Below are 25,529 nucleotides of genomic sequence, written 5' to 3'. Positions count from 1 at the left end.
ATATATATATATATACACACACATATAGTCTGTTTCAAATTATTTTTCTTTTTTTTAAATTTTTTTAAAAATATTTAATTTATTTATTTATTCCCTTTTGCTGCCCTTGTTGTTTTATTGTTGTAGTTATTATTGTTGTTGTTGTTGGATAGGACAAAGAGAAATGGAGAGAGGAGGGGAAGACAGAGAGGGGGAGAGAAAGATAGACACCTGCAGACCTACTTCACCGCCTGTGAAGCGACTCCCCTGCAGGTGGGGAGCCGGGGTTCGAACCGGGATCCTTATTCCGGTCCTTGTGCTTTGCACCACCTGCGCTTAACCCGCTGCGCTACAGCCCGACTCCCTCGAATTATTTTTCTTCTCTCTCTCTCTCCTTCCCTCCCTCTCTTCTTTTCACCAGAGCACTGGTTTATGGTAGTGCTGGGAATTGAATTTGGGAGCTCAGATCCTCAGGCATGAAATTCATTTTGCATAGCCATTATGCTAGCTCCCTAAGCAATCAGCTCTGGCTTATACCAGTGCTGGGACTGAACCTGGGACCTCCAGACTTCTGACATGAAAATCTTTTACATAACCATTACACTATCTCTCCTGCCTTTGTAAGACCAATTCTACTTTAAATCAGTAAGGAATACAAAGGGCAATGCACATCCAACAGGTATTGTTATTGAATATTTACACAATAATAGAAATCATAATAGATTTTTTGTTTCTGTTTCACAGGTCCTAAAATCAGCTAGTGAACTGTCTCCCTAAGAACTACACCTGCACCTCCACAGTGTCCACCAGTGGTGCTTAATTATGGTTTTACAGCCCAAACGATCAGTGAGGAGAATTGAGTGTTACCTGCAAATGATTATCATTAAAATTGTTGGAAACTCAAGATTTTCAATTACTTAAAAAGTAATTGACTCCTTGTGGAAAGTGGGAAAGGGATGGGATGAAAGGACATTGAGATCATGGTGTATGATATGAGAGGGGGCCTATGGTTGGGGGAGTGTCTTCAAGATATCCATAAAGGGGATAGGAGAGGTGTGCCTATGTGTCAAAAACAGTACTGTAAACCATTAATACCCCCCCAAAAAAGGAAGTCTATTTGCATAATAGTTATGCTATCTTCCCAATGACTATAGCCAGTATTTAAAATTGAACCTTATAGTTTAAACCAATAAAGAATTACCTCAAGGGGGCTGGGCGGTAGCGCAGCAGGTTAAGCACATATGGCGCCAAGCTCAAGGACCAGCTCAAGGATCCTGGTTCGAGCCCATGGCTCCCCACCTTCGGGGGGGGGGGTGCCTCATGAGCAGTGAAGCAGGTCTGTAGGTATTTGTCTTTCTCTCCCCCTCTCTGTCTTCCCCTCCTCTCTCAATAAGGACAAGAAAAATGGGAAAAATGACCTCCAGGAGCAGTGAATTCATAGTGCAGGCACTGAACCCCAGCAACAACCCTGGAAGCAAAAAAAAATAATAATAATAATTACTTCAACACCAAATATATATATGAGTAAGATTTTTCAGGGATGTAAAAATCAATAAATGATAACAACTGAGTCCACATAAGTACTGTCTGTCCCCATTTTTAACTAACTGAAGGCTAGTTAAGTTAGTAATAAGTTGAATTCTGTCTCAACGTTAATCACCAAGTATTAGCTTTAACCTTATTAATGCTAATAAATGTTATGTTTATTCTATCTAAAATATTTCTGTATTTTGTATACTTCCATAGTAATCAATTTAGCATTCATATTAATGATTTTAATAATTTTTATATCTGTTCAAAATATATTATTTCAAATAAACAGAATTTCACACAAGAGAGAAGTCAGAGCACTTCTCTGATACATGCTGCACTGAGAATGAAATCAGCACCCTCAGGCAAGCCCCCACACTACCAGTTGAACCACCTCCCCAGACATGCAGAAAAATATTTTGGCAGTAAGGGCCTGACCTCACATCACAGAAATAATTAATGATTATTAGTAATGATATGAAGCTATATGTAAGCAAGCAAATGGGAAATAAAAAGGAAGCCAAAAAATTACAGATCAGAAGTCTACATTCCTATAAGAATATGAGTTCTAAAGAAGAAAAGGAAAGGAAAGAAAAAGAAAAGAAAAAGAATATGAGTTCTGGGAGCTGAGCAGTGGTGCACCCAGTTGGGCCCAAACGTTACCATGTGCAAAGACCAGAGTTTGAAACCACCAGCTCCCATCCCCTACCCCTGCTCCCCACCTACAATGGGGAATGTCCCTAGTAGTGAGGCAGACCTTGAGTGTTTATTTTTCTCTCTCACTTTCTCTCCCTTACCCCCTCTCAATTTCTCTCTGTCCTATTAAAAAAGGGAAGAAATAAAAAAGGATATGCGTTCTGTACAGTGTGCAAGCACCCAGTTCAAGCCCCAGCTCCCCATTTACAGGGGAGAAGCTTCACAAGTGGCAAAGCTGTGCTTAAAAGTGTTTCTTTCTCGGGAGTCAGGCGGTAGCGCAGCTGGTTAAGTAGTTAAGCGCTTGTGGCTCAAAGCACAAGGACAGGAGGTAGAATCCCCATTCAAGCCCCGGCTCCCCTACCTGAAGGGGAGTCGCTTCACAAGCGGTGAAGCAAGTCTGTATCTATCTTTTTCTCCCCCTCTCTGTCTTCCCTTCCTCTCTCCATTTCTCTCTGTCCTATCCAACAATGACGACATCAAGAACAACAACAATAAAACAAGGGCAATAAATTAAAAGCAAGAATGACTTCAGAAGAAATATGATTACTATAAACTAGGGAAGAAAAATCTAGAGTAAAGTAGCACAATACAACCTTTCTATAAATGACAAGTTTAACTATCTGCTTCCCTTGTGAGGAAATACCTCTGCACAGACAAACCCAAGCAAGAGTGAAAATCATACACTGGATAGAGAGCTTAGGCCACTTGAACTCTGCCAAAACCCTCTGTGGCCATGGAATGGTGTGCAAGCAGACAGTTCCCGGAGAGTAAGGGGTGTGGCACCTGATGAGGAGGGCTTAGGAAAGAGCACTTGGGGCCATGCCAGGTGTTTTCACATACCTGACTTCAAAGGGGAATGCATGAATTCGTGACTCAATGCACTCAATGGCTTTCTCCAGAGGTCAAACATATGACATTCAAATACACAGCCTTACAAAAATCTACCCGGAGGAACAATGACAACTGTCAAATAAGTGACTGCATGAAGGGCACCATAAAGCATCTTGGCTTCCTTCTCACACTGTCAATGAAAGGAGAAGAAAAAAGTTCTGAGTCGATTAAACTACTCCTTACTTAGTGAAGCAAGCCAGAATTTCCAAGACTTTGCGAATTCTCCTCCTTCTGCCTGAAAACTTTGTCTGTGCTGTGACATCTCTAATTCAACTTGTCATGCCCCTGAAGATGCCACTAAGCAAGTGGATTTGAGCATTTCAGAGGGACCTGGCATGCTGTTCTCTCTTGCTCAGAAAATTTCCATTCATTTATGCAATGCGCTAGTTACAGAATAGAGGTTGAAAACAGGAAAAAAATCACTTGGCTTAGCACCAAGTCCCTGAAGGCATGGTAGTTTCTGTTCCTTGACCTGAGCAGGACCCATAGACGACAGGTGCTTGGCATGCCATGGGGTGTGCTCAGAACACCACTAGACACACTCAACAGGGTGGGTGGGTCCACAAGCAAGAACCAAAGAAATCCACAACTGGTCTGCTAGAAGAAAGCCTACCTCCTAGGAAATCAAACTATTCTCTCTTGCCAGAAGCACCTCTTTAGGAAGTGCTTCCCCATTATCACTGATAATGGCACAGGGATGGCAGGAGGTGGGAAAGCATGGATGTCAATCGTTTACACTAGAGAGTAAATCAAGAGTTCAACTCATGTGACCAAGTTTGGGAAAAATTACAGCTATTGGGTGCCTAAGAGTGACATATGATAAAAAAATATATTTCTGGTGTCTGATATTAATATGAAACAATCGATGTAAAACAAAAATTCTGAATGATAAGACTGTTTTTGTTCAATTGACAATGGCTTTTGTTCTCTTTCTCAGTTGTGTGTAAAATAATGACACATCCTATAATTTTAGCATCTTTCAGAGATGAAATACAGTGGGTTCTAAGTTGAAAAACATAGCAAAGTGTCTGGAGAGAGTTTACCAGGTAGAGAATGTCCCCTGCCATGGTGGCACCAGGAAAACTCAGAAGTGATTATCTTTATATATATGCAATATATATATATATATGAATGAAAAACTCAGCCAGGGACTGAAAGGGATTCTTTTTCTTTCTAAAAAATAAACAACAGAAATTTGGGGCAGAATAGCTACTCAGCCTCATGCAAGCATGAAACCCTGCATTCATTCTTTGATACTGCATAAAACAAAATAAAGCCATGACAATGTTCTTTCTATAAAGAGATTCACATGAACAAACACAGAGAAGTATGGGGAAGCAAGTAAATGTGAGAAGTGGAATCAAAGAACAACAGGGGAGTTAGAGAGGCTGGGCCTTGTGAAGCCTGTACCACACTAAGAATTCTTTTTTTTTCTTTTTTTTTTAATTTAATTTAATTTATTTATTCCCTTTTGTTGCCCTTGTTGTTTTATTGTTGTAGTTATTATTGATGTTGTTGTTGTTGGATAGGACAGAGAGAAATGGAGAGAGGAGGGGAAGACAGAGAGGGGGAGAGAAAGACAGACACCTGCAGACCTGCTTCACCGCCTGTGAAGGGACCTGCCTGCAGGTGGGGAGCCGTGGGCTCGAACCAGGATCCTGACGCTGGTCCTTGAGCTTAGTGCCACCTGCGCTTAACCCGCTGCGCTACAGCCCAACTCCCCACACTAAGAATTCTATATTCTATGCTGCTGGTATTCAGAAGAGAACATTGTTCACCAAGATTATGGCATCTAATTTTAACTCCATATCACTTGTGCTCTGGCTATGTGAAGGGTAGACTAAAAGGTAATAGATGGAACCAGCATTTTTTATTTTATTTTATTTTATTTTATTTATTGGGGGAGATTAATGGTTTACATTCAACAGTAAAATACAGTAGTGTGTACATGTGTAACATTTCTCAGTTTTCCACATAACAATTCAATCCCCTCGAGGTCCTCCTCTGCCATCATTGGAACCAGCATTTTATCTATTGCTAGTCCCTGTGATGAAAGATGATTATGGCAATTCAGACATGACTATAGGAACTATGATGGTCAATTTCAGGGATACTCAGAAAGCAAATAAAAGGGCTGAGGAGACAGCATATTGATTATGCAAAAGATTTTCATGCCTGAGGCTCTGAGGTCCCAGGTTTAATCGCTAGCACCACTGTAAACCAGAGCCAAGCAGTATTGTACACTTTCTTTCTTTCTATGTCTCTCTAATTAAATAAATAAAATAGATTTTTTTAAGTAAATCAAACTGGTTCAGTGACTTTGACATGGATGTACCAGTGTACTAAAACTAAAGGAAGCCTTTGTTTATCCACAGCTGCAGACACAAGAGTTGTAGAAACACCGTATCAGAAGACTAGGAAAAGATTTGACAAACATGGATTACTGGGGGAAATTGTTGCATTGTAGAGTACAGGACTTGGATGCATGACATCTCAACACTGCATGTACTTAAGCTGAGTGGTGCTCTGATCAATCAGTCTCTCTTTCTCTCTCTCTCTCTCTCTCTCTCTCTCTCACCAAAAAATTTTTTTCATTTAAAATAAAAATACTTATTTAAAAAAAAAAAAAGAGAAGTTCTCATTACTAGGTATAGCTCTAGATCCACTGAATCCAACTCCAGGAATCCAGATAGCAAGTCTTATACATACAGCCACAGTGTTACTTTCAAATGTCAAGATCATGTGTAATTCAAAGCAAATTGGTTCCTCAGCTCAGGCACATGGGTTCACATAAGGAAGGTTGTGAAAGGACATGCTGAGTCAACAGCTTTCTGAAAAGGGTAGATGTTAAAATGTGACCACCACCACCACCACTAACACCACCACCCCCAGGAAAAGAATACAAGATAGGTTTGCAGGGTTAAGAAAAATGCTTATTTTCCCTTATTTGGTAGCGACTCTCTTCCCTGACCAGCTTTCTGGTCCTTTTGCCAGCCATGACATCACCTCCCCAGACAAAAATTAGGATCCACCTGCATATCAGATTTTAGGCTCAGGCAAAAAAAAAAAAAAAAAAAAACCTCTAGTATAGCCACAGGCCCTTTGGAATATAACTAAAATATGTCTACTAGCTATCTACAAAATGGAGGGCCCCCAACTCTTCATCTGCACTATTCCAGCATTTAGGTCCATGATTGGTCAACAATTTGTTTAGCTTTGTAGTTAACTCTCTTTTCAACCACCAGGATCCAGATACTAGTATAATGCCAACCAGACTTCCCTGGACAGACAACCCCACCAATGTGTCCTGGAGCTCCGCTTCCCCAGAGCCCTTCCCCACTAGGGAAAGAGAAAGACAGGCTGGGAGTATGGATCGACCTGTCAATGCCCATATTCAGCAGGGAAGCAATTACAGAAGCCAGACCTTCAACATTCTGCATCCCACAATGACCTTGGGTCCATACTCCCAGAGGGTTAAAGAATAGGAAAGCTATTAGGGGAGGGGAGGGGATGGGATTCTGGTGGTGGGAACTGTGTAAGTTGTACCCCTCTTATCCTATGGTTTAGTCAATGTTTCCTTTTTATAAATAAAAAAATTAAATAAAAAATAAAAAAAAGAAAATGCTTATAGGAGGTGGGTGGCAGCACAGCAGATTAAGCACAAGTGGCGCAAGGGCCGGCCTAAGGATCCCAATTTGAGCCCCCAGCTCTCCACCTGCAGGGCGTCACTTCACAGGCAGTGAAGCAGGTCTGCAGGTATCTATCTTTCTCTCCCCCTCTCTGTCTTCCCCTCCTCTCTCCATTTCTCTCTGTCCATCTAACAACAACGACAATAATAACTACAACAACAACAACAAATAAGGATAACAAAAGGAAAAATAAATAAATAAATAAATTTTAAAAAATAAATACAATAACTTTAAAAAAAGAAAATGCTTATATTACAGTTGAGAGGACCACAGCCTAGTGGCTATGCAAAAAAGGACTTTTATTTTTGCATAATGATTATGCAAAAATAAAAGTGGTGGCACACCTGGTTGAGCACACATGTCACAATGAGTAAGGACCTGAGTTCAAGCCCCCAGTCCCCACCTGCAGGGAAAAAGCTTTGCAAATGGTGAAGCAGTGTTGCAGGTGTCTTTGTCTCTCTCACTCTTTGTTACCTTCTTCTCCCATAATTTCTGGTTATCTCTGTGCAATAAATAAATAAAAATTAAAAAATTTTGTCACTAGAAGTCCAATGCACTATCCATTGTGCAACAGAGCCACCTCATAAAAAAAATTTTTTTAAGACTTTCTGGGCAGGTTCAATCCCCAACAACACTATAATTAGAGCTGAATAGTGCCCTGGTTAGGAAAAAATTGCAGTTTTCAAGGAAGACTAAGGCACAGCGTCAAATATTCTGCTGAGAGCTTTCATTCAGCCAACCAGTTAGTTCACGCATATAAAAACTTACTAAATGACATGGTCTTCACTCCTGGTGTCGATCCTTCTTGTATCAGGTCAAGAATTTAGGTGGCCTGACAGTGTCGCACCTGTTTGTGGACACATGTTACCATGTACAAGGACCTGGCCATGAGCCTCTTGTTCCCCACCTGCAGTGAGGCAGCTTCATGAGTGGTGAAGTAGGGTTTTTTTTTAATATTTATTCATTTATTCCCTTTCTGTCGCCCTGTTGTTTTATTGTTGTAGTTATTGTTGTTCTTGATGTCATTGTTGTTGGATAGAACAGAGAGAAATGGAGAGAGGAGGGGAAGACAGACAGGGGAAGAGAAAGACAAGACACCTGCACACCTGCTTCACCACTTGTGAAGCGACATCCCTGCAGGTGGGGAGCTGGGGGTCTCGAACCAGGATCCTTACTACGGGTGCGCTTTGAGCCACCTGTGCATAACCCTCTGCGCTACTGCCCAACTCCCATGAAGTAGGTTTGTTTTTGGTTTTGTTTTTTTAATTTTCCCCTTTTGTTGCCCTTGTTGTTTATCGTTATTGTTATTAATATTGTTGTTATTGTTGTTGGATAGGACAGAGAGAAATAGAGAGAGGAAGGGAGACAGAGAGGGGAAGAGAAAGACACCTGCAGACCTGCTTCACCACCTGTGAAGCGACTCCCGTGCAGGTGGGGAGCCGAGGACTTGAAGTAGGTTTTTAAGTGTCTCTCTTTCACTATCCCTCTCGACCTTCTGCCCTCTCAGTTTCTCTCTGTCATAATATAATAAAAAGGGAGGGAGAAAAAAGGAAAAATGAGCACTAAAAGCAATGAATTCATAGTACAGGCACTAAGCCCCAGGGATACCCCTGGTGACAATAAAATAAGTAAAAATTAAAAGAATTAGGAAAAAAAAATACTGCCAGCCAGATAAATAACACACTAAACTTACATGTTTGAGTTCGCAGTTTGATCCCCAGTACTACATGTACCAAAGTAGTGCTCTGGTTCCTCTCTCTCTCTCCTCTCTTCTCTCTCTACTTCCTGTCTCATGTGAAACTCACTCATACGAAATGAATCTAAAAATCTTATTTCTTAAAAAATTATTAGTGAAAAATAAGTACCTAAGGCAGTTTTATAAAATATTATGGGGGATACCAATATGGAGTTTGCAATCCATCTCAGGGACCAAAAGCTGAGTGACAATCACTCAGAAAACTTGAATGGGGTGAACAAATGCAGAAGCAAGGTTGAGTTCTAGAGTCAGGAGGAGGCTGCCACCTGGGAGCTCTATGCCTACGCCCAACTCACCCTACCGAATTCTTACTCTTTAATGCTCATTTCAAATGCTACCTCTTTCATAAACTCCCCTCTAGGTTTTCCAAAGTGACTAAATAACATTAACTAACATTAATCCAGAAGAACATCTACCCCTCTATGTTCACTGCAGGATTACTCACAGTATGAAAACCACCCATGTGCCAAACATCAGATGAGAAGACAAAGAAGTGGTATGCATATAGAATGGAATACGGCTCAACCATCAGAAAGAGGAAAATCTTGCCACTTTCTATGACATGTTCCTAGCTAGCGGGGTAGGGGAGGAGGCAAGCTAAGTAAAATATGCCAAGAAGAAAAAGATAAATGCTAGACAATCTCTCTATTGTGGGGACACAATGAAACAATGCAAAGGAATAGACAAAAGCCAGATGCAAGCAAGCCCTGAGGCTCTGACTTCAGGTCACCGAAAGGGCAAGAGGTTGAAAAAGGTGGGAGGGGTCAGAGGACTGTGGAGAAGAGACAGTGTTACTTTGGTGGAGGATGTGGTGTGGTCACGTGAATTTTGAAGAGGTGTAATGCTGTACCCCTGAACTATTGTCTTTCAAGCCAGCATCAGCAAATATTTATGACATTAAGGCATGCTAAAACTAGGGATTAAAATAATGTGTTTACTATTAATCACATGTAAAAATTAAATTTAAAAACTATTACAAGATCAGAAGAGAAAACACAAGTAGAACCTGAACTGGAATTGGCATACTGCACCAAAGTAAAAGACTCTGGGGTGGGTGGTGGGGGAGAATACAGGTCCAAAAAGGATGACAGAGGACCTAGTGGGGGTTGTATTGTTATATGGAAAACTGGGAAATGTTATGCATGTACAAACTATGGTATTTACTGTTGAATGTAAAACATTAATTCCTCAATAAAGAAATTTTTAAAAATAAATAAAATTAAAATAAATTTTAAAAATATTAATAAACTATCAAATAATTATTTCTTTGACATCATGGGGCCTCACTCTAAGAATATAAATACAGGGAGTCGGTGGTAGCAGAGAGGGTTAAGGGGCAGGTGGGCAAAGCGCAAGGACCAGCCTGAGGATCCCGGTTCGAGCCCCGGGCTCCCCACCTGCAGGAAAGTCGCTTCACAAGCGGTGAAGCAGGTTTCTATCTTTCTTTCCCCCTCTCTGTCTTCCCCTCTTCTCTCCATTTCTCTCTGTCCTATCCAACAATAACGACATTAATAATAACTACAACAATAAAACAATAAGGGCAATAAAAGGGACTAAATAAATATTTAAGAAAGAAAATTATAAAAGAAGAATATAAACACACAAAAAGTAAGACTATGAAACAAACCAACAAAAAGATGAGTGAGGCTCTGCTACCCACATACATTTTCTTATTTTACTAAAAAAAAAAAAAATTCGAGGGTGGGGCGAGCGGTAGCACAGTGGGTTAAGCGCACATGGCGCAAAGCCCAAGGATTGGCGAAAGGATACTGGTTGGAGCCCCTGGCTCCCCACCTCCAGGGGAGTCGCTTCACAAGCAGTGAAGCAGGTCTGCAGGTGTCTATCTTTCTCCTCCCTTCTCTGTCTCCTCTCCTCTCTCCATTTCTCTCTGTCCTATCCAACAACAACAACAGCAATGACAACAATTATAATAACGACAATAAGGGTAACAAAGGCAACAAAATGGGAAAAATAGCCTCCAGGAGCAGTGGATTTATAGTACAGGCACCGAGAATCAGCAATAACCCTGGAGGCACAAAAAAAAAAAAAAATTTTTTTTAAAGCAGAAAAAAAAAATTCACCCATTCTCTTAAAATGACCTTTTCATTTTTTTTTAATTTTTACTTTAGCTAATAGGAGTGTATATTAACACCATGCCCACCACCAAAGGTCTGTGTCCCTACCCCCACCCCCCTATAGTGAAGCTGAAAATCTATCCTCACCCTCCACCCTGAGTTTTTCACTTTGGCGCAATACTCCAAATACAGTCAAATTCTTTTTGTTGTTGTTGTCTATTTATTTATTTTATTTTAAAGATTTTATTTATTTATTTATTTATTTAAATTTCTTTATGGGGGATGAATGTTTACATTCAACAGTAAATAGTTTGTATATGCATAACATTTCTCAGTTATCCATATAGCAATATAACCCCCAAAAATTCATTGTTTACTATTTATTTCTACACACATTTTCAGAAGCTTGTCTTGGCTGAAGCAAGGTTTGCTTCTGTTTATGCCCAGACACAACTTTCTAGTAATGCCCACTTAGTAAAAATGATGAATGATGTGTGAAAGCACCTATCAAATTTATTCCTTTTCTGGGTTATCTGTTCTCTAAATCACAGTTTACTCCAGAATATATTAACTTTACCAAATTACCTGGCTGAAGTCTGAGTAAAACCTGCTTCCTGTTCCCTTCCAGTACTGTATGTGAGGGGTAGGGGTGATTATCACTGCTGCCAGGCTACCACAAGCTCTGGAGAGGAGTGTTCAGGAGAAGACAGTCTGAAGGAAGTGGATGAAAGAGGAGTCAGAGGGAGGAACCTTTGAACAATTAAGAGGAGGAAGAGAAGATGATGGACTGACACCAGGACTCCGACATCTGAACACCATGTTCCAAACCCAACATGCTCTGTTTTTCTGTATCCTAATGAACCTCCCGGAAGTTAGCAAAAATAAAGCCAGGAGAAAGCGTCTTAAAGAACCTAGTGAATACCAGTCTTTACTATGGATACTACAAAAGCCAAGCTATGTATGACCAAAAAAAGAAAAAAAAAATCAAAAAACTACAAAATGATACTAATAAGCTTTCTAATTTAACACAAAAAATGTAAACAATCTTGAGCAAGTCTACTACCCTTACTTTTCTTTTTTTATATTTATTTATTTATTAATGAGCAGGATAGGAGGAGAAAGGACCAGACATCACTCTGGTGCATGTGCTGTTGGGGGTTGAACTCAGGACCCCATGCTTGAGAGTTCAACCCTTTACCCACTGTGCCACTTCCCAGACCACCTACCCTTACTCTTCCATACATAATCCAAGCATATCCCATTCCTATTTGCCATTATATTGTGTTCTCTGACATTTTTAGCTTCAGTTTACTCCACCTCTTTTGTTAAATGTCTTACTCTTAAAAGGAAAATTAGAATTCCACCTCCCTTGAGTCTGAGTGCCTTAGAGGCTCTTATAGTGCAATCAGTGAGGGGGCTGGGCAGTGCTGCACCTGTTTGAGACCATAAATTACCATGCACAGAGACATAGGTTCAAGTCCCCAGTGCCTACCTGCAGGGGAAAAACTTTTCTAGTGGTGAAGAATACTGTAGGCATCCCTCTCTCGATCTCCCCCTATTTCCCCCTCCCTTCTTGACTTCTGCCTCTATCCAATAAATAAAGTATTAAATAAAAATAACATTTAAGGGGGTCGGGCGGTGGCACAGTGGGTTAAGCGCATGTGGCGCAAAGCGCAGGGAACGGAGTAAGGATCCCGGTTCGAGCCCCCAGCTCCCCACCTGCAGGGGAGTCGCTTCACGGACGGTGAAGCAGGTCTGCAGGTGTCTATCTTTCTCTCTCCTTCTCTGTCTTCCCCTCCTCTCTCCATTTCTCTCTGTCCTATCCAACAACGAATTGCGTCAACAAGGGCAATAATAATAACCACAAGGAAGCTACAACAAGGGCAACAAAAGGGGGGAAAAATGGCCTCCAGGAGCGGTGGATTCATGGTGCAGGCACCGAGCCCAGCAATAACCCTGGAGGAGGAAAAAAAAAAAAACATTTAAAAAAGGATGTACTAATTATTAAAGAAAAAAAACAATCAGTGTGATCCATCCCACTCTCAACTGGCCTTGGCTGTATCCAGTTACATCCTCTATCTCTCCAACCTCTTTTCTTTCCTGCTCTTCTTCTCTTGGACCCTCTCCAATATCCAGTATCTCCTAGTGATAAAGTGACAGTCTAAATTCAATGCCTTGTTGTCAAGTCAGACACAGATCACCACCTCCCTGCTTTGACAGTGATACTTAAGTACATGCAGCCTTGAGCTAAAATGATGTTGGGCATCAAATAACATTATAAATGCTTATGTTGTCTGTTTTCCATTTCTATTCTGATTCAACTTCAGAATGTTCATTTATCAAGGTTGCTTTATTTTGTAAAAATCTACAAATAAGCTGACATAGTATGAATTATTGCCTCCCAAATTAGATGTGTTGTACCCGCTGCCTTCATTTGACAAACATATTTAAAAAGTATGGTTCTAGAGGTTATATGGTCTGTTCTCCTTTTATATAAGCACTGCCATCTCTACGTTCATACCTACGTTCATATGGTTTTACTCAGTAGACTTAGAACTCAGCAAATACATGCTGGCTGATCTGTCCATACTTCTCAAGAGCTCCAGTGGAAGTCATTTCCAAGGCTAACTCCCAGTCTGGCCACTTTTTAACCTCGATATCCTGCTCAAATTCTTGACTATCTAATCCAAGTTTCATTACCAAGCAACTGACATTGGAAAGTGAGAACAGGTGTGTAAGGCATGGATGTGACAACAGGTCCACACTTGCCACCCCACAAAGCTAAACAGTACTCTCTCCACCTCCTTCCCTCTGCTTTACAAAAATGTATTCAGTTGGGGCTGAGTATTGGTGCACCTAGTTGAGAGCGCATGTTACAATGTGCAAGGATAGGGGTTCAAGCCCTGGGTCCCTACTTACAGGGGGAAAGCTTCATGAGTAGTGAAACGGGGCTGTAGGTGTCTCTCTTTCTCTCCATCTCTATTTCCCCACTCTCTCTCAATTTCTGGCTGTCTCTATCAAATAAATAAAGATAATAAAAAATTTACAAAAATGTATTCAGTTCAACACAACCCATTCAGATGTTTAAACTGATGCTGAGTGTGTAAGACATTGCAAAATAGACTTAGAGGTGGGCAAAGCTTTGGTCACAAATAAATTAAATTGAACTAGTTTATATAGTGCATTAGCCAAGGGCTCTCTTAACTTGGCTCTGGCAAGAGAGGAGAAGAATATCATTTCTTTCCAGCTGCTTGCAGTCATCTCTTATAACTACAATATACCTACTAGATATCTACAAAATGGAGGACCCCCCCAACACTTCATCTGCACTATTCCAGCCTTTAGGTTCATGATTAGTCAATAACTTGTTTGGTTGGCTTTGTATGTTAACTCTCTTTTCAGCCACCAGGTTCCAGATGGTAGCATAATGCCGACCAAACTTCCCTGGACAGACGATCCCACCAATGTGACCTGGAGCTCCACTTCCCCAGAGGACCACCCTACTAGGGAAAGAGAAAGGCAGACTGGGAGTATGGATCAACCAGTCAACGTCCATGTTCAGCAGGGAAGCAATTACAGAAGCCAGACCTTTCACCCTCTGCATCCCACAATGACCTTGGGTCCATACTCCCAGAGGGATAAAGAACAGGAAAGCTATCAGAGGAGGGGATGGAATATGGAGATCTGGTAGTGGGAATTGTGTGAAGTTGTACCCCTTTTATCCTATGGTTTTGTTAATATCTCCTTTTTTAAATATAAAAAAATAAAAATTATAAATTAAATAATAAGTAGGGCAGGAGTAGATACAATAATGGTTATGCAAAGAGACTCATGTCTGAAGCTCCATAGTCCCAGGTTCAATCCTTCACACCACCATAAACCAGAGCTAAGCTGTGCCCCGGTAAAAAATAAATAAATAATAAGTAAAACATAATAATTTAAGTCCATGTACTAGCCGTAGCAAAATACACTTCCTAACAAAAACCAGACAGACTAAATGTATGTTCTATTAAGAGTGAACCCCGTAGCCATCTAACTTGGCTATTCATTAACTTTCTATTTCTCAAAAGTTTCAAGTAATTGTCCAATTGCTTTTTTGTTTGTTTACCAGAGCAGCTCTGGCTTATGGTGGCACAGGAGATTAAATCTGGGACTTTGGAGTTTCAGGCATGAGAGTCTCTTTGCAGAACCATTATGCTATCTATCCCCACCTTGCCCAATTTAATTATTAAGTAAAAAACTAAGGAGCAGGTGGTGCTTTTGGTTGAGAAGACACATTAAGTGCACAACGATTCAGGTTCAATCCCCTGGCCCTGCTACAGTAGATGACTCTCTCTCTCTCTCTCTCTCTCTCTCTCAAATCAATCAAATATTTTTTTAAAAAAGAATACTCTTGAGGTCCGGCGGTAGTGCAGCAGGTTAAGCGCATATGGCGCAAAGAGCAAGGACCGGCTCAAGGATCCTGGTTCAAGCCCTCCGCTCCCCACCTGCAGGAAGGTCGCTTCACAAGCGATGAAGTAGGTCTGCAGGTGTCTGTCTTTCTCTCCCCCTGTCTTGTCTTCCCTTCCTGTCTCGATTTCTCTCCCTGTCCTATCCAACAACAAGAACAGCAATAACAACAATAATAATAACAATGATAAATATAAGAGCAATAAAAAAGAAAAAATAGCCTCCAGGAGCAGTAGATTTGCAGTGCAGGCATGGAGCCCCAGCAATAACCCTGGAGGCCCAAAAAATAAAAAAAAATGAATACTCTTACTAAAAAAAAAAAAAAAAAAAAGTTTGGGGCTTGGGGAGATTACATACTGGCAAAAAGACTTTTATGCCTGAGACTCCAAGGTCCCAGGTTCAGTCCCCAACACCATCATAAGCCAGAGGTGAGCAATGTTCTGGGGAAAATAATTATTAAGGGTTATAGAATATCTCACACATGTAGGGCCAGTGTCTAGTCATATATAAGGCCCAGTTCAAATCCAGGCACCACATAGGAGGTGCTACAGCACTAGAGGAATTTCTGGTGCTGTAATGTCTCCTCCATTCTTACTCTTTCCCTTTTTTTATTAAAAATTATCTATTTATTTGGATAAAGACGGCCAGAAGTCAAGAGGGGAGAAGTGATAAAGAGGGAGAGAGACAGACACCTGCAACCCTGCTTCACCACTTGTGAAGCTTTTCCCTGCAGGTGGCGGCCGGGGGCTCAAATCTGGTCCTTGTGCATTGTAACACTTGCACTCCACCAGGTGCTCCACCACCTGGATTTCTTTCTCTCTCCATTCTTTCTCTCTCTCTCTCTCTCTCTCTCTCTCTCTCTCTGAATGAAGAAATGGTCTAGGAAAAGGAAAAAAAAACATATATCTTGTGCATGAGTTTTCAGCTAAAAAAAAAAAAGAAGAAAAGAAAAAGAACCAAAAAAAAAAAAAGAATTAATCAAGTGCATTTTCTTTTTTTTTTTTTCATTTTTATTTTTTTCAAGTGTGTTTTCTGATATCTGTCCATAACAAGTAAATTTGAAAGCAAAGATAGCCTGATGGTTCAGTTCACCTCTCTGTGTGCTTCTCTGACATTATGAACAGAAAAGAATTTGATTAGTTGTGGTCATTATATCTTAGCTACTATAAACTTGTGATAACCTAAAAGTGCATTAGGTAATGTTAGTCAGTAAAAAAATATAACTTAATTTCAGTATAGAACAATTGAAGGCAAAAAAAAGTTCATATTTCTGATGCACTATTTAAATAGTCCTTTGGGAACTGTGAAGGGTGACTTTAACCAGTATCACACTGTTACTGTTAGCATTCAATTATCTAATAACTATAATACTCATCAGCTATGTGTTGAAAAATAGTCACCAAGGTAGATGTTTTTATACTTTCATAAAATCTGGGTGGGAAGATAGCATAAGGGTTATTAAAAGCAGCTTTCATCCTTGAATCTCCCAGACTGCAGGTTCAATCCCCCACACGATCAGTAGCAAGAGGTGAGCAGTGCTGTTATAAAAGACTTGCATAAAATCTAACCCTTCAATAAATAACCTATTTTGAACTAAGAAGTTTCATTAATGAGACTATTTGTGTGCTTAATCTCATTTGCAACTAACTCTTAAAAACTTTTCAAAATTCTCTCATGAAATCAAAGAATTCAGGAATAGAATAATGTCTGTCTTGCCCCCACACCTATGGACATCTAATCCTTGACAAAGGAGCCCAGACTATTAAATGGGGAAAGCAGAGTCTCTTCAACAAATGGTGTTGGAAACAATGGGTTGAAACATGCAGAAGAATGAAACTGAATCACTGTATTTCACCAAATACAAAAGTAAATTCCAAGTGGATCAAGGACTTGGATGTTAGACCACAAACTATCAGATACTTAGAGGAAAATATTGGCAGAACTCTGTTCCGCATAAATTTTAAAGACATCTTCAATGAAACAAATCCAATTATAAAGAAGACTAAGGCAAGTATAAACCTATGGGACTACATCAAATTAAAAAGCTTCTTCACAGCAAAAGAAACCACTACCCAAACCAAGAGACCCCTCACAGAATGGGAGAAGATCTTTACATGCCATACATCAGACAAGAGGTTAATAACCAACATATATAAAGAGCTTGCCAGAATCAACAACAAGACAACAAATAACCCCATCCAAAAATGGGGAGAGGACATGGACAGAATATTCACCACAGAAGAGATCCAAAAGGCTGAGAAACACATGAAAAAATGCTCCAAGTCTCTGATTGTCAGAGAAATGCAAATCAAGACAACAACGAGATACCACTTCACTCCTGTGAGAATGTCATACATTAGAAAAGGTATCAACAGCAAATGCTGGAGAGGGTGTAACCCTCCTACACTGCTAGTGGGAATGTAAATTGGTCCAACCTCTGTGGAGAACAGTCTGGAGAACTCTCAGAAGGCTAGAAATGGACCTACCCTATGATCCTGCAATTCCTCTCCTGGGGATAGATCCTTAGGAACCCAACATATCCATCCAAAAAGATCTGTGTACACATTTGTTCTTAGCAGCACAATTTGTAATAGCCAAAACCTGGAAGCAACCCAGGTGTCCAACAACAGATGAGTGGCTGAGCAAGTTGTGGTGTATATATACACAATGGAATACTACTCAGCTGTAAAAAATGGTGACTTCACCGTTTTCAGCCAGTCTTGGATGGACCTTGAAAAAATCATGCTGAGTGAAATAAGTCAGAAACAGAAGGATGAATATGGGATGATCTCACTCTCAGGCAGAAGTTGAAAAACAAGATCAGAAAAGAAAATACAAGTAGAACCTGAAATGGAATTGGCGTATTGCACCAAAGTAAAAGACTCTGGGGTGGGTGGGTGGGTGGGGAGAATACAGGTCCAAGAAGGATTCAAAGGATCTAGTGGGGGTTGTATTGTTATATGGGAAACTGGGGGATGTTATGCATGTACAAACTATTTTACTTACTGTTGAATGTAAAACATTAATTCCCCAATAATAAAGAAATAAAATAAAATATTAATTACCCATTGGTAAAGGGGAATCCTAAAAAAAAAAAAAAGACTAATGTCTGTCTAAATCACACAAATAACTGAGAGTTCTTTTAATTAAATGGTCTTGTCCACTCAACAATAGCATCAATGGTGTGTGTATGTTACCAGGGATCAAACCCAGAACCATGTATAATGCCACAAATGTACTCTACCATGGAACTACACCCCAGCCCTTAAGTAACTCATTTTTTAAGTTTGGTTTCTCCTACAAAATAACTTTAATATGAGAATCAATATCTCTATCTTTAGAACACTAACAACTAAATAAACATCCATCATTTGGCTCTATCCATACTGAAATGAGCTTGCCTCAAGTCACTTTTTAAAAACCTTTGATCACATTAATCACAAGTAATGTGGACCCCCTCTGCCTATATAATTAGCATTGAAGAACTAATGTCCAACAAGTACATTTTTAAAAACCCTGTGCATGTTAGCTAGTACAGTTTTTACTTATATCTCCATAAGCAAGTTATACATCTCCATAAGCAAGTTATATGCACTACACATACTAAAATGAAACAACCCAATGACATCCTAGCACTACCTTCAAGAATCTCTAATATGGTCACACAGGAAAAAAAAAAAAAACTTGTATTTTAACTAATGCTGTTTTCATCTCAAAGGCTGCCTCAAGACCTCTGCAAAATGAAACAAAGTAGACATACAGATAAACACGAGCAAAAGTATTAATATAGCTTCTTTGTATACTTTTCAGTGTGATCAAAGAAAGAGGTTAAACTGGGAAATTCGACCACCAGGTTCCAGATGCTACCATGATGCCAATTGGACTTCCTTAGACAGACAACCCCACCAATGTGCCCTGGAGCTCAGCTTCCTCAGAGCCCTGGCCCATTAGGGAAAGAGAGAGGCAGGCTGGGAGTATGGATCGACCTGCCAACACCCATGTTCAGCAGGGAAGCAATGACAGAAGCCAGACCTTCCACCTTCTGCACCCCATAATGACCCTGGGTCCATACTCCCAGAGGGTTAAAAAAAAAAAAAAAAAAACAGGAAAGCTATCTTTTCCACTAGGGAGAGAGAGAGGCAGACTGGGAGTATGGATCGACCTGCCAACACCAATGTTCAGCAGGGAAGCAATTACAGAAGCCAGACCTTCCACCTTCTGCACCCCATAATGACCCTGGGCCCATACTCCCAGAGGGTTAAAAAAAATAGGAAAGCTATCAGGGGAGGGGATGGAATATGAACTTCTGCTGGTGGGAATTGTACCCCTCTTATCCTGTGGTCTTGTCAAGTGTTTCCATTTTATAAATAAATAATTTTTTTTTAAAAGTCTCTAGGAGTAGAGCCCTCACTCCCCACCAGTACAAGGGTTGCTTCATAATCTGTCTTCCCCTTCCCTCTCACTTTCTCTGTCCTATAAAATAAACTTTTTAAAAATTTTAAAAAGAAAAAAAATGGTCACCAGGAGCAATGGATTTATAGTGCAGGCCCTGACCACCAGAAATGTGATAACCCTGTTGGCAATAATATATATATTTTTAAATAGTATAAGGGTATGGGAGGAATTGATAGTTCTCAATTTGGAGGAGGTGCTTAGAGGATTTAGAAAGTAAAGGTTTAGTGTGGAGAGGCTGGCATAGTACAGACATTTAAGAACAGAGGCTAGAAGACCTAGCACCTCCAGTTGTATCCTACTTCCACTGTTTCTATTTTAAATTAGCCTTTCACATGTTACCCAAACTCTCTAAATCTCAATTTCCTCTTCTGTACAACAGAACTCAAAGGAGGACCTTCCTCCTGAGGTTTCATAAGGATTAAATCAGAGTATTCATACAAAAGCTCCTACAATAGCACCTGATACACAGCAAGCATGCAACAAATATTAAAACACAATTGGCAGACAGAGGGTAGATAGCATAATGGTTATGCAAACAGACTCTCATGCCTGAGGCTCCAGAGTCCCAGGTTCAATCCCTGCACCACCATAAGCCAGAGGTGAACAATGCTCTGGTTAAAAAAAAAATAAAAAAAAAACACGATTGGCATCAATGGTCCTCACACATTGTTGTTTTTGTTGTTTGTTTGTTTGTTTGTTCTTATGATGTGAAAATAGCAGAATAAATTCAGTTCTTCAGCATACAAAGGAAATCAATGGGCAGACTCATAAACCCCCATGTTCAGCCTCTGAGCCCCAGCTTCTATTCATCAGAACTAAGCTGTCTCTGACTGCCAGCATCTACCTCCTCTGAGCAACCAAAAGAACAATCTGGTTACTCATACTATATCACATTAATATGTAAATTCATCACTTCAGCAAGAAAATCACAAACAAGTGCTTCATTCATGACTCATCTTATTCATAACAATCTCAAACTTGTCACCCAAAATTAGTTTTATAGCTACGGAATCCATTTAGTGGTATCAAAGATAAAATAATTATGAGCAAACTATTTCAGAGAAGATATAGCTCTAAGATACAATTCACCCACTAAATACAGACTGCTAAATACTGAGGAAAGTATATCACTATTTTGAAGAGAACAAGCTGAAGCAATGAACAAACACTGTTAATTTACACAGCAGTGGCCATGTTTTGTGACTATATGCATAATTTGAGCATAGGTATTCAAATGAAAATAGCTATATGTAAAAGAGGAAAGTCTCATTCTTAGAGGGAAGAGTAATCTTTATCTTTATGCCAAGATTCTGGATGATTTAAAAAAATATGTAGCAGAATATAGTACAGTTTTGTCCCACCAAAAATGACTCTCATGAAATAAAGAACTCCCTTTTCCCTAAGGGTAGCTTATAATGAGAAATTAGATTCCTCAACAATGTAAGGCCACAAACCTTTATTAAAGTCAAGTGACCTTTTTAATTAAATTTTTTCCTAACATATAAATTCTGCTAGGCAAGTGTGTCATCTCTACAGATAGTAAAGTCTTTACATATCTACTAAATTATTCTCTCCTGTTCTTTGATTTGCCACCCTATCAGTAATTAATTATTGGTAAAGCTTAAAAGTATAACATGCACTCTGGTAAATTCTCTTGATTTGTATAATATTTATAATGTCTCTATTTTTTATCTGATCATAAAATTTCTCAAGTGAAAATATTTCACATCTTTTTATCTTATTTTGAGAATCAAATCATAATTAAATTATAAATGAGAATGTGAAGAAATGTGTATAGCCGTAATGTAGTATCTTAGGTGGGGTAGGTGTGTTAAGATATGAAAAGCAGACTTTAAATATATGTATAGAATTGGCATTAGTTTCAAAAGTTCTTCACACCATGCACTTATACTATAAGCTCATCTAATTGAACATGTAAAATATTCATTAAATTATAGTAACTGCATTTAAATACAATTATAATAATCAAGTATCTGTTTACAAAATAAAAGTATCAATAGTTAAATGACCATTAATGGTATTATGTTGAATTCTCGGGAGTTTGAAAAATAAAAATAAACATAGCCAACGTATAACCACTTGTTTCCCCAAACCCTGCCCAAATCACTTTTCTCAAAACATCAGTTAAAATTTAGTGAATCTCAAGGAGTCAGGCAGTAGCGCAGCAAGTTAAGTGCAGGTGGTGCGAAATGCAAGGACCGGAGTAAGGATCCTGGTTCCTGCCCCCAGCTCCCCACCTGCAAGGGCATCGCTTCACAGGCAGTGAAGCAGGTCTGCAGGTGTCTGTCTTTCTCTCCTCCTCTCTGTCTTCCCTTCCCCTCTCCATTTCTCTGTCTTATCTAACAATGATGACATCAATAACTACAACAACAATAAAAGAGAAAATAAAAAATATAAAAAATTTTTAAAAAATAATAAATAAATATAATATATAGTGAATCTCATTGGCAACAAATTAAAAGCAGTAACCCCTCAGTATGTGACTACTGTGTGTCTGTCTGAAATCACACATTCATCTGTGCCTTCTCAGTGATGACGTAGACAAAATGCTCTGCTGCCACTCATCTCACTATGTAAAATAAGGTCCAGTGATCAAGTGACTTCTCCCAAGATATGGACCAAATTTCATAAATTCACTTCAATAGGTTTCTTGATTTTTGAGTTCACTCAGGGAAAAAGGAGTATCATCCAGAGACAGAGCATCAGGTGAGAGAAGAGAAGAATATGTGTTTTAGAGACAGTGGCACTCAGATGTAGGGGTGTCAGAATTTTATACATCACCAAACATTAACAAACAAAACAAAAGGGAAACAGGAACCTCCTAAACCCAAATCCCTAAGCAGCCACTTGAAGTCAGGTATCACATCTGGTCGATCCCTGCTAGGGCCCTTTCACCAGGCGCTGTCCCTCCTACCTGGCTCACTACTAGGGACAGGTTACTGTTTTGCAGACACTTGCAAATTGACCTTTCTTATCAACTGTCTGCGGTTGAGCTAAGGGAACTTAATCTCTGGATGGCTCAAGGGAAAAGCTGATTCCCAATGCAATGGGGGTAAAAATAAATTAAAATTAAAGTAAGAAGAAGAAAAAGAAAAATCGATTCTAGAGCTGTTTCTGCATTCACAGTCAGGGAAGAGGGCCCTGAGCATCCTTTGGACTCCGCCTCGCGAAGGCTGGCAGGACTGGGGGAGAATGGAAACATGCCGCTGGGGGAGGAGACACGGAGAGCGTGGGGACCAGGCCGAGCAGCCCCGGAGGATGTGGGATGACACGGCGTTTGGACCTTCCCTGCCCCCGCCGGAGTCTGGGCCTCGGCTTCCCGACATCGCCCGAGGGGGCTAGGTGCGCAGAACACACCGCCTTTTCTTCCCCTGCACCTGAGGGGTGGGGGTGAGGCTGGGGGCGGAGGGGGGGAGGTGCTAGATGGAGCTCGATGGCCACAGCAAACAAGGGCTTTCTCAAGGCAGGTCCCCTCGCACCCTCTTCAAGCCTAGGGCTGGCGATATCCGTCTGCGACTTGGGGCCCGAGGGCAGCGAGCATGGGCGGGCGGGGGGGGGGGGGGGGTGAGCGATATAGGGGTGAGGGGGGTAGGGTTGGAGGAGGACCTCAGGAGCCTGGGGTGGGGTGGAGGGTCTGCACGAAAAAGCAACGTGTGGAGCTGGACTCGCAGCAGAGTGGCTGAGAAGAGCCCGGGCGCGCCCCGCATCCCCGCAGCTTCCCGCATCTGGCGGGGGCGGGGGCACCTGCGGGGGGCTGGAGGTCAATCTGCAGGCGAGCCCTCTCTCCCGCCCAAGGGAGGAAGTGGCTTTGCTTTGTATGGCAGGATGAGAAAGGCTCACGGGCCCGCGGGGAGGGGAGGTGTCAGAAGATGCCCAAATCCAGAGGACCCTGCCCGCGCTGAACCGACCCCCAACCCAACGGCCCAGAGCCGGGAGCCTGCGCGCTCACCTGCCCACGAAGTTCTCGAGCACCGAGCTCTTGCCGGCGCTCTGGCCGCCCACCACGGCGATCTGCGGCAGCTCCAGCAGGCAGCTCTGCCCCAGCGCTGCGAAGGCGTCCTGCAGCCTGTTCACCAGTGGGATTAGCTCCTCCATCTCCCGGTTCCCCATCCTGCAGCGGCTCCCTATCCACTGCTGCTACCTGCCCGGGAGTCGAAACCAAGCTGCCCGGGCTGCCGCTGCGCAGGAGTGGACCCTCAGGGACGCGAACCTGCAAAAGAGCAGATCCTACAGCCCGCCCGCCGCTCGGTGCCTGACAGCTAACGGCCTGCAGCGCGCCTGCGTGGGCAGAAGGGGGCGTGATCTGTCTCCGGCATCACCCCGCCCAGAGTCCCTCGCGGGGGCAGATGAGGGCGTGGCCTAATTGGACCCCGCCCCACAGGTAGCCCCACCCCCAAGATGCCCAGTCCTGCCTCTCCGCTCTTGCAGTGCCCCCCAGCTGCGGGCACGTGCCACCGGCTCTGTGCCCTGCTGCCCCGGACCGTGTCAACTCTAGATCAGGACGTTGCATAAAGTTTGCAGAAGCTGGCAGCCCCGCTCCCTTTCAGCAGCTACGAAACCCTTGTAAAAGCACAAAGTACGAAGCTCAGGAATCCCGGTTCGAGCCCCCGACTCCCCAACTGAAGTGGGGGTCGTTTCACCAGTGGTGAGCAGGTGTCTATTTTCTCTCTCATTATCTCCCCCTCCTCTCTCAATTTCTCTCTGTCCTAAACCCCCCCCCCCAAAAAAAGGGGAGAAAATGGCTGCCAGGAGCAGTGGATTCATAGTGCAGGTACCTAGGCCCAGCGATAACCCAGGAGGAAAAAAAAAAAAACCTGTGCAGCATGCCCTAATTCCCCACAGGCTCAGAAGGATTTCTGCCAGAGTCGCCAGTACCTAATCACAAGACACTGCCCCGAAGGAAGTCCCCCTTTCTCTCAACCAAAACCTGACTCCTCAGGGAGGCCTGCCTGCTGAAGTGGACATGCATCTTCAAGCCCTGCCAAGAGACCTGATCCTAGCCCATTAGTCATCTCTGATGACCAAGCTTCCAACCCTGCTTAAGAGAAGGCCTCCCTCTTCAATTCACCACCTTCAGACTCCTTGAGCCAGTTCTACTTCCAGTCCAACTCCTTCAAAGTGGTCTGTTGGTCACTAGATTCATGAGATTCAGCAAACTGTGACATGACTCTAGCTCCTGGGTCTGGTGAAGGAATACAAAAGTAAGTGGTCATGCTGCTCTGCAGCCTTAGAGGGTTCCTCTTTCCACACATCGATCTCATTCATGGCCATTTTCTTGCCTTTATTTTCTGTGTTCTCTTCAAGGGTTCCCAGTACTTTCCCTTCACAGAATAGCTAGCAACTCCAGAAAGCCACATCACTGACCCACCTCTCCTGTGCCTTATACTGTACTGCAGCTGTTCCTGAAGCTTACCAGCTGTATGCCCCACAGATACCTGACTCAGTTTATCTATACTGCACTTATCTTTTTTTCCTCTTGTCGGTATTAAATGTTATACACTTGCCTCTAGTCCTACAGTGATTTGCATAAAAATGGTAACAATGGGGGTGGAGAGATAGCAGGGTGTGCACCTTGCTGGAGGCCACAGCTCCAGATTCTAGCCCCATCCAGCACTAGAAGGGAGATGCTGTGGTACCAAATGGTATTCTGGTGCTATGATTTTTCTCCTTCTCTCTGAGTGGAAAAGTGGCCCGAAGCAATGAAATCAAAAATGTACAAGGTCCAGTCACACACACACACACACACACACACACACACACACACGATACATATAATTAAAGATAATCAAACAACTGAGCACAGTCCAAATGCCCATCAAAAGGATGAATGAATAACTTAGTATGCATGCACCCACTGAAGTAGTCCAAGCAATCAAGAGCAGAAATGTCACAAGTCACAGCGACTCTGTTAGGGCACCAAACTGCAGACAACCCACAACTATAGAAGAAAGTGCATAGGAGCTGAGTTTTGTTTGCTTCAAGCATGTG

General features: G+C 41.7%; 1 protein-coding gene across 6 annotated transcripts in view; it reads right to left on the bottom strand.

Moving 5' to 3' along the window:
• The window catches only part of DNM3 (dynamin 3), a 392,696-nt gene extending 368,877 nt beyond the window's left edge, over positions 1 to 23,819 (bottom strand). For 5 of the 6 annotated variants that reach the window (XR_009551586.1, XM_060197878.1, XM_060197876.1 and 2 more), the window contains exon 1: positions 23,491 to 23,818. Coding sequence is in view for 5 of the 6 variants with exons in the window: in XM_060197878.1 (XP_060053861.1) it covers positions 23,491 to 23,651 (161 nt within the window). In the remaining variant the exon portion in view is untranslated. Of the gene's footprint in view, positions 1 to 23,490 lie in introns of all 6 variants that reach the window. The other variant, XM_060197877.1, reaches the window with a different exon arrangement.
• Between the last annotated feature and the right edge of the window lie 1,710 nt (positions 23,820 to 25,529).

The sequence above is a fragment of the Erinaceus europaeus genome, chromosome 9, assembly GCF_950295315.1.
Source record: "Erinaceus europaeus chromosome 9, mEriEur2.1, whole genome shotgun sequence".
In the NCBI taxonomy this organism is placed as follows: domain Eukaryota; kingdom Metazoa; phylum Chordata; class Mammalia; order Eulipotyphla; family Erinaceidae; genus Erinaceus; species Erinaceus europaeus.
This window is presented reverse-complemented; position numbering and strand designations above follow the sequence as displayed.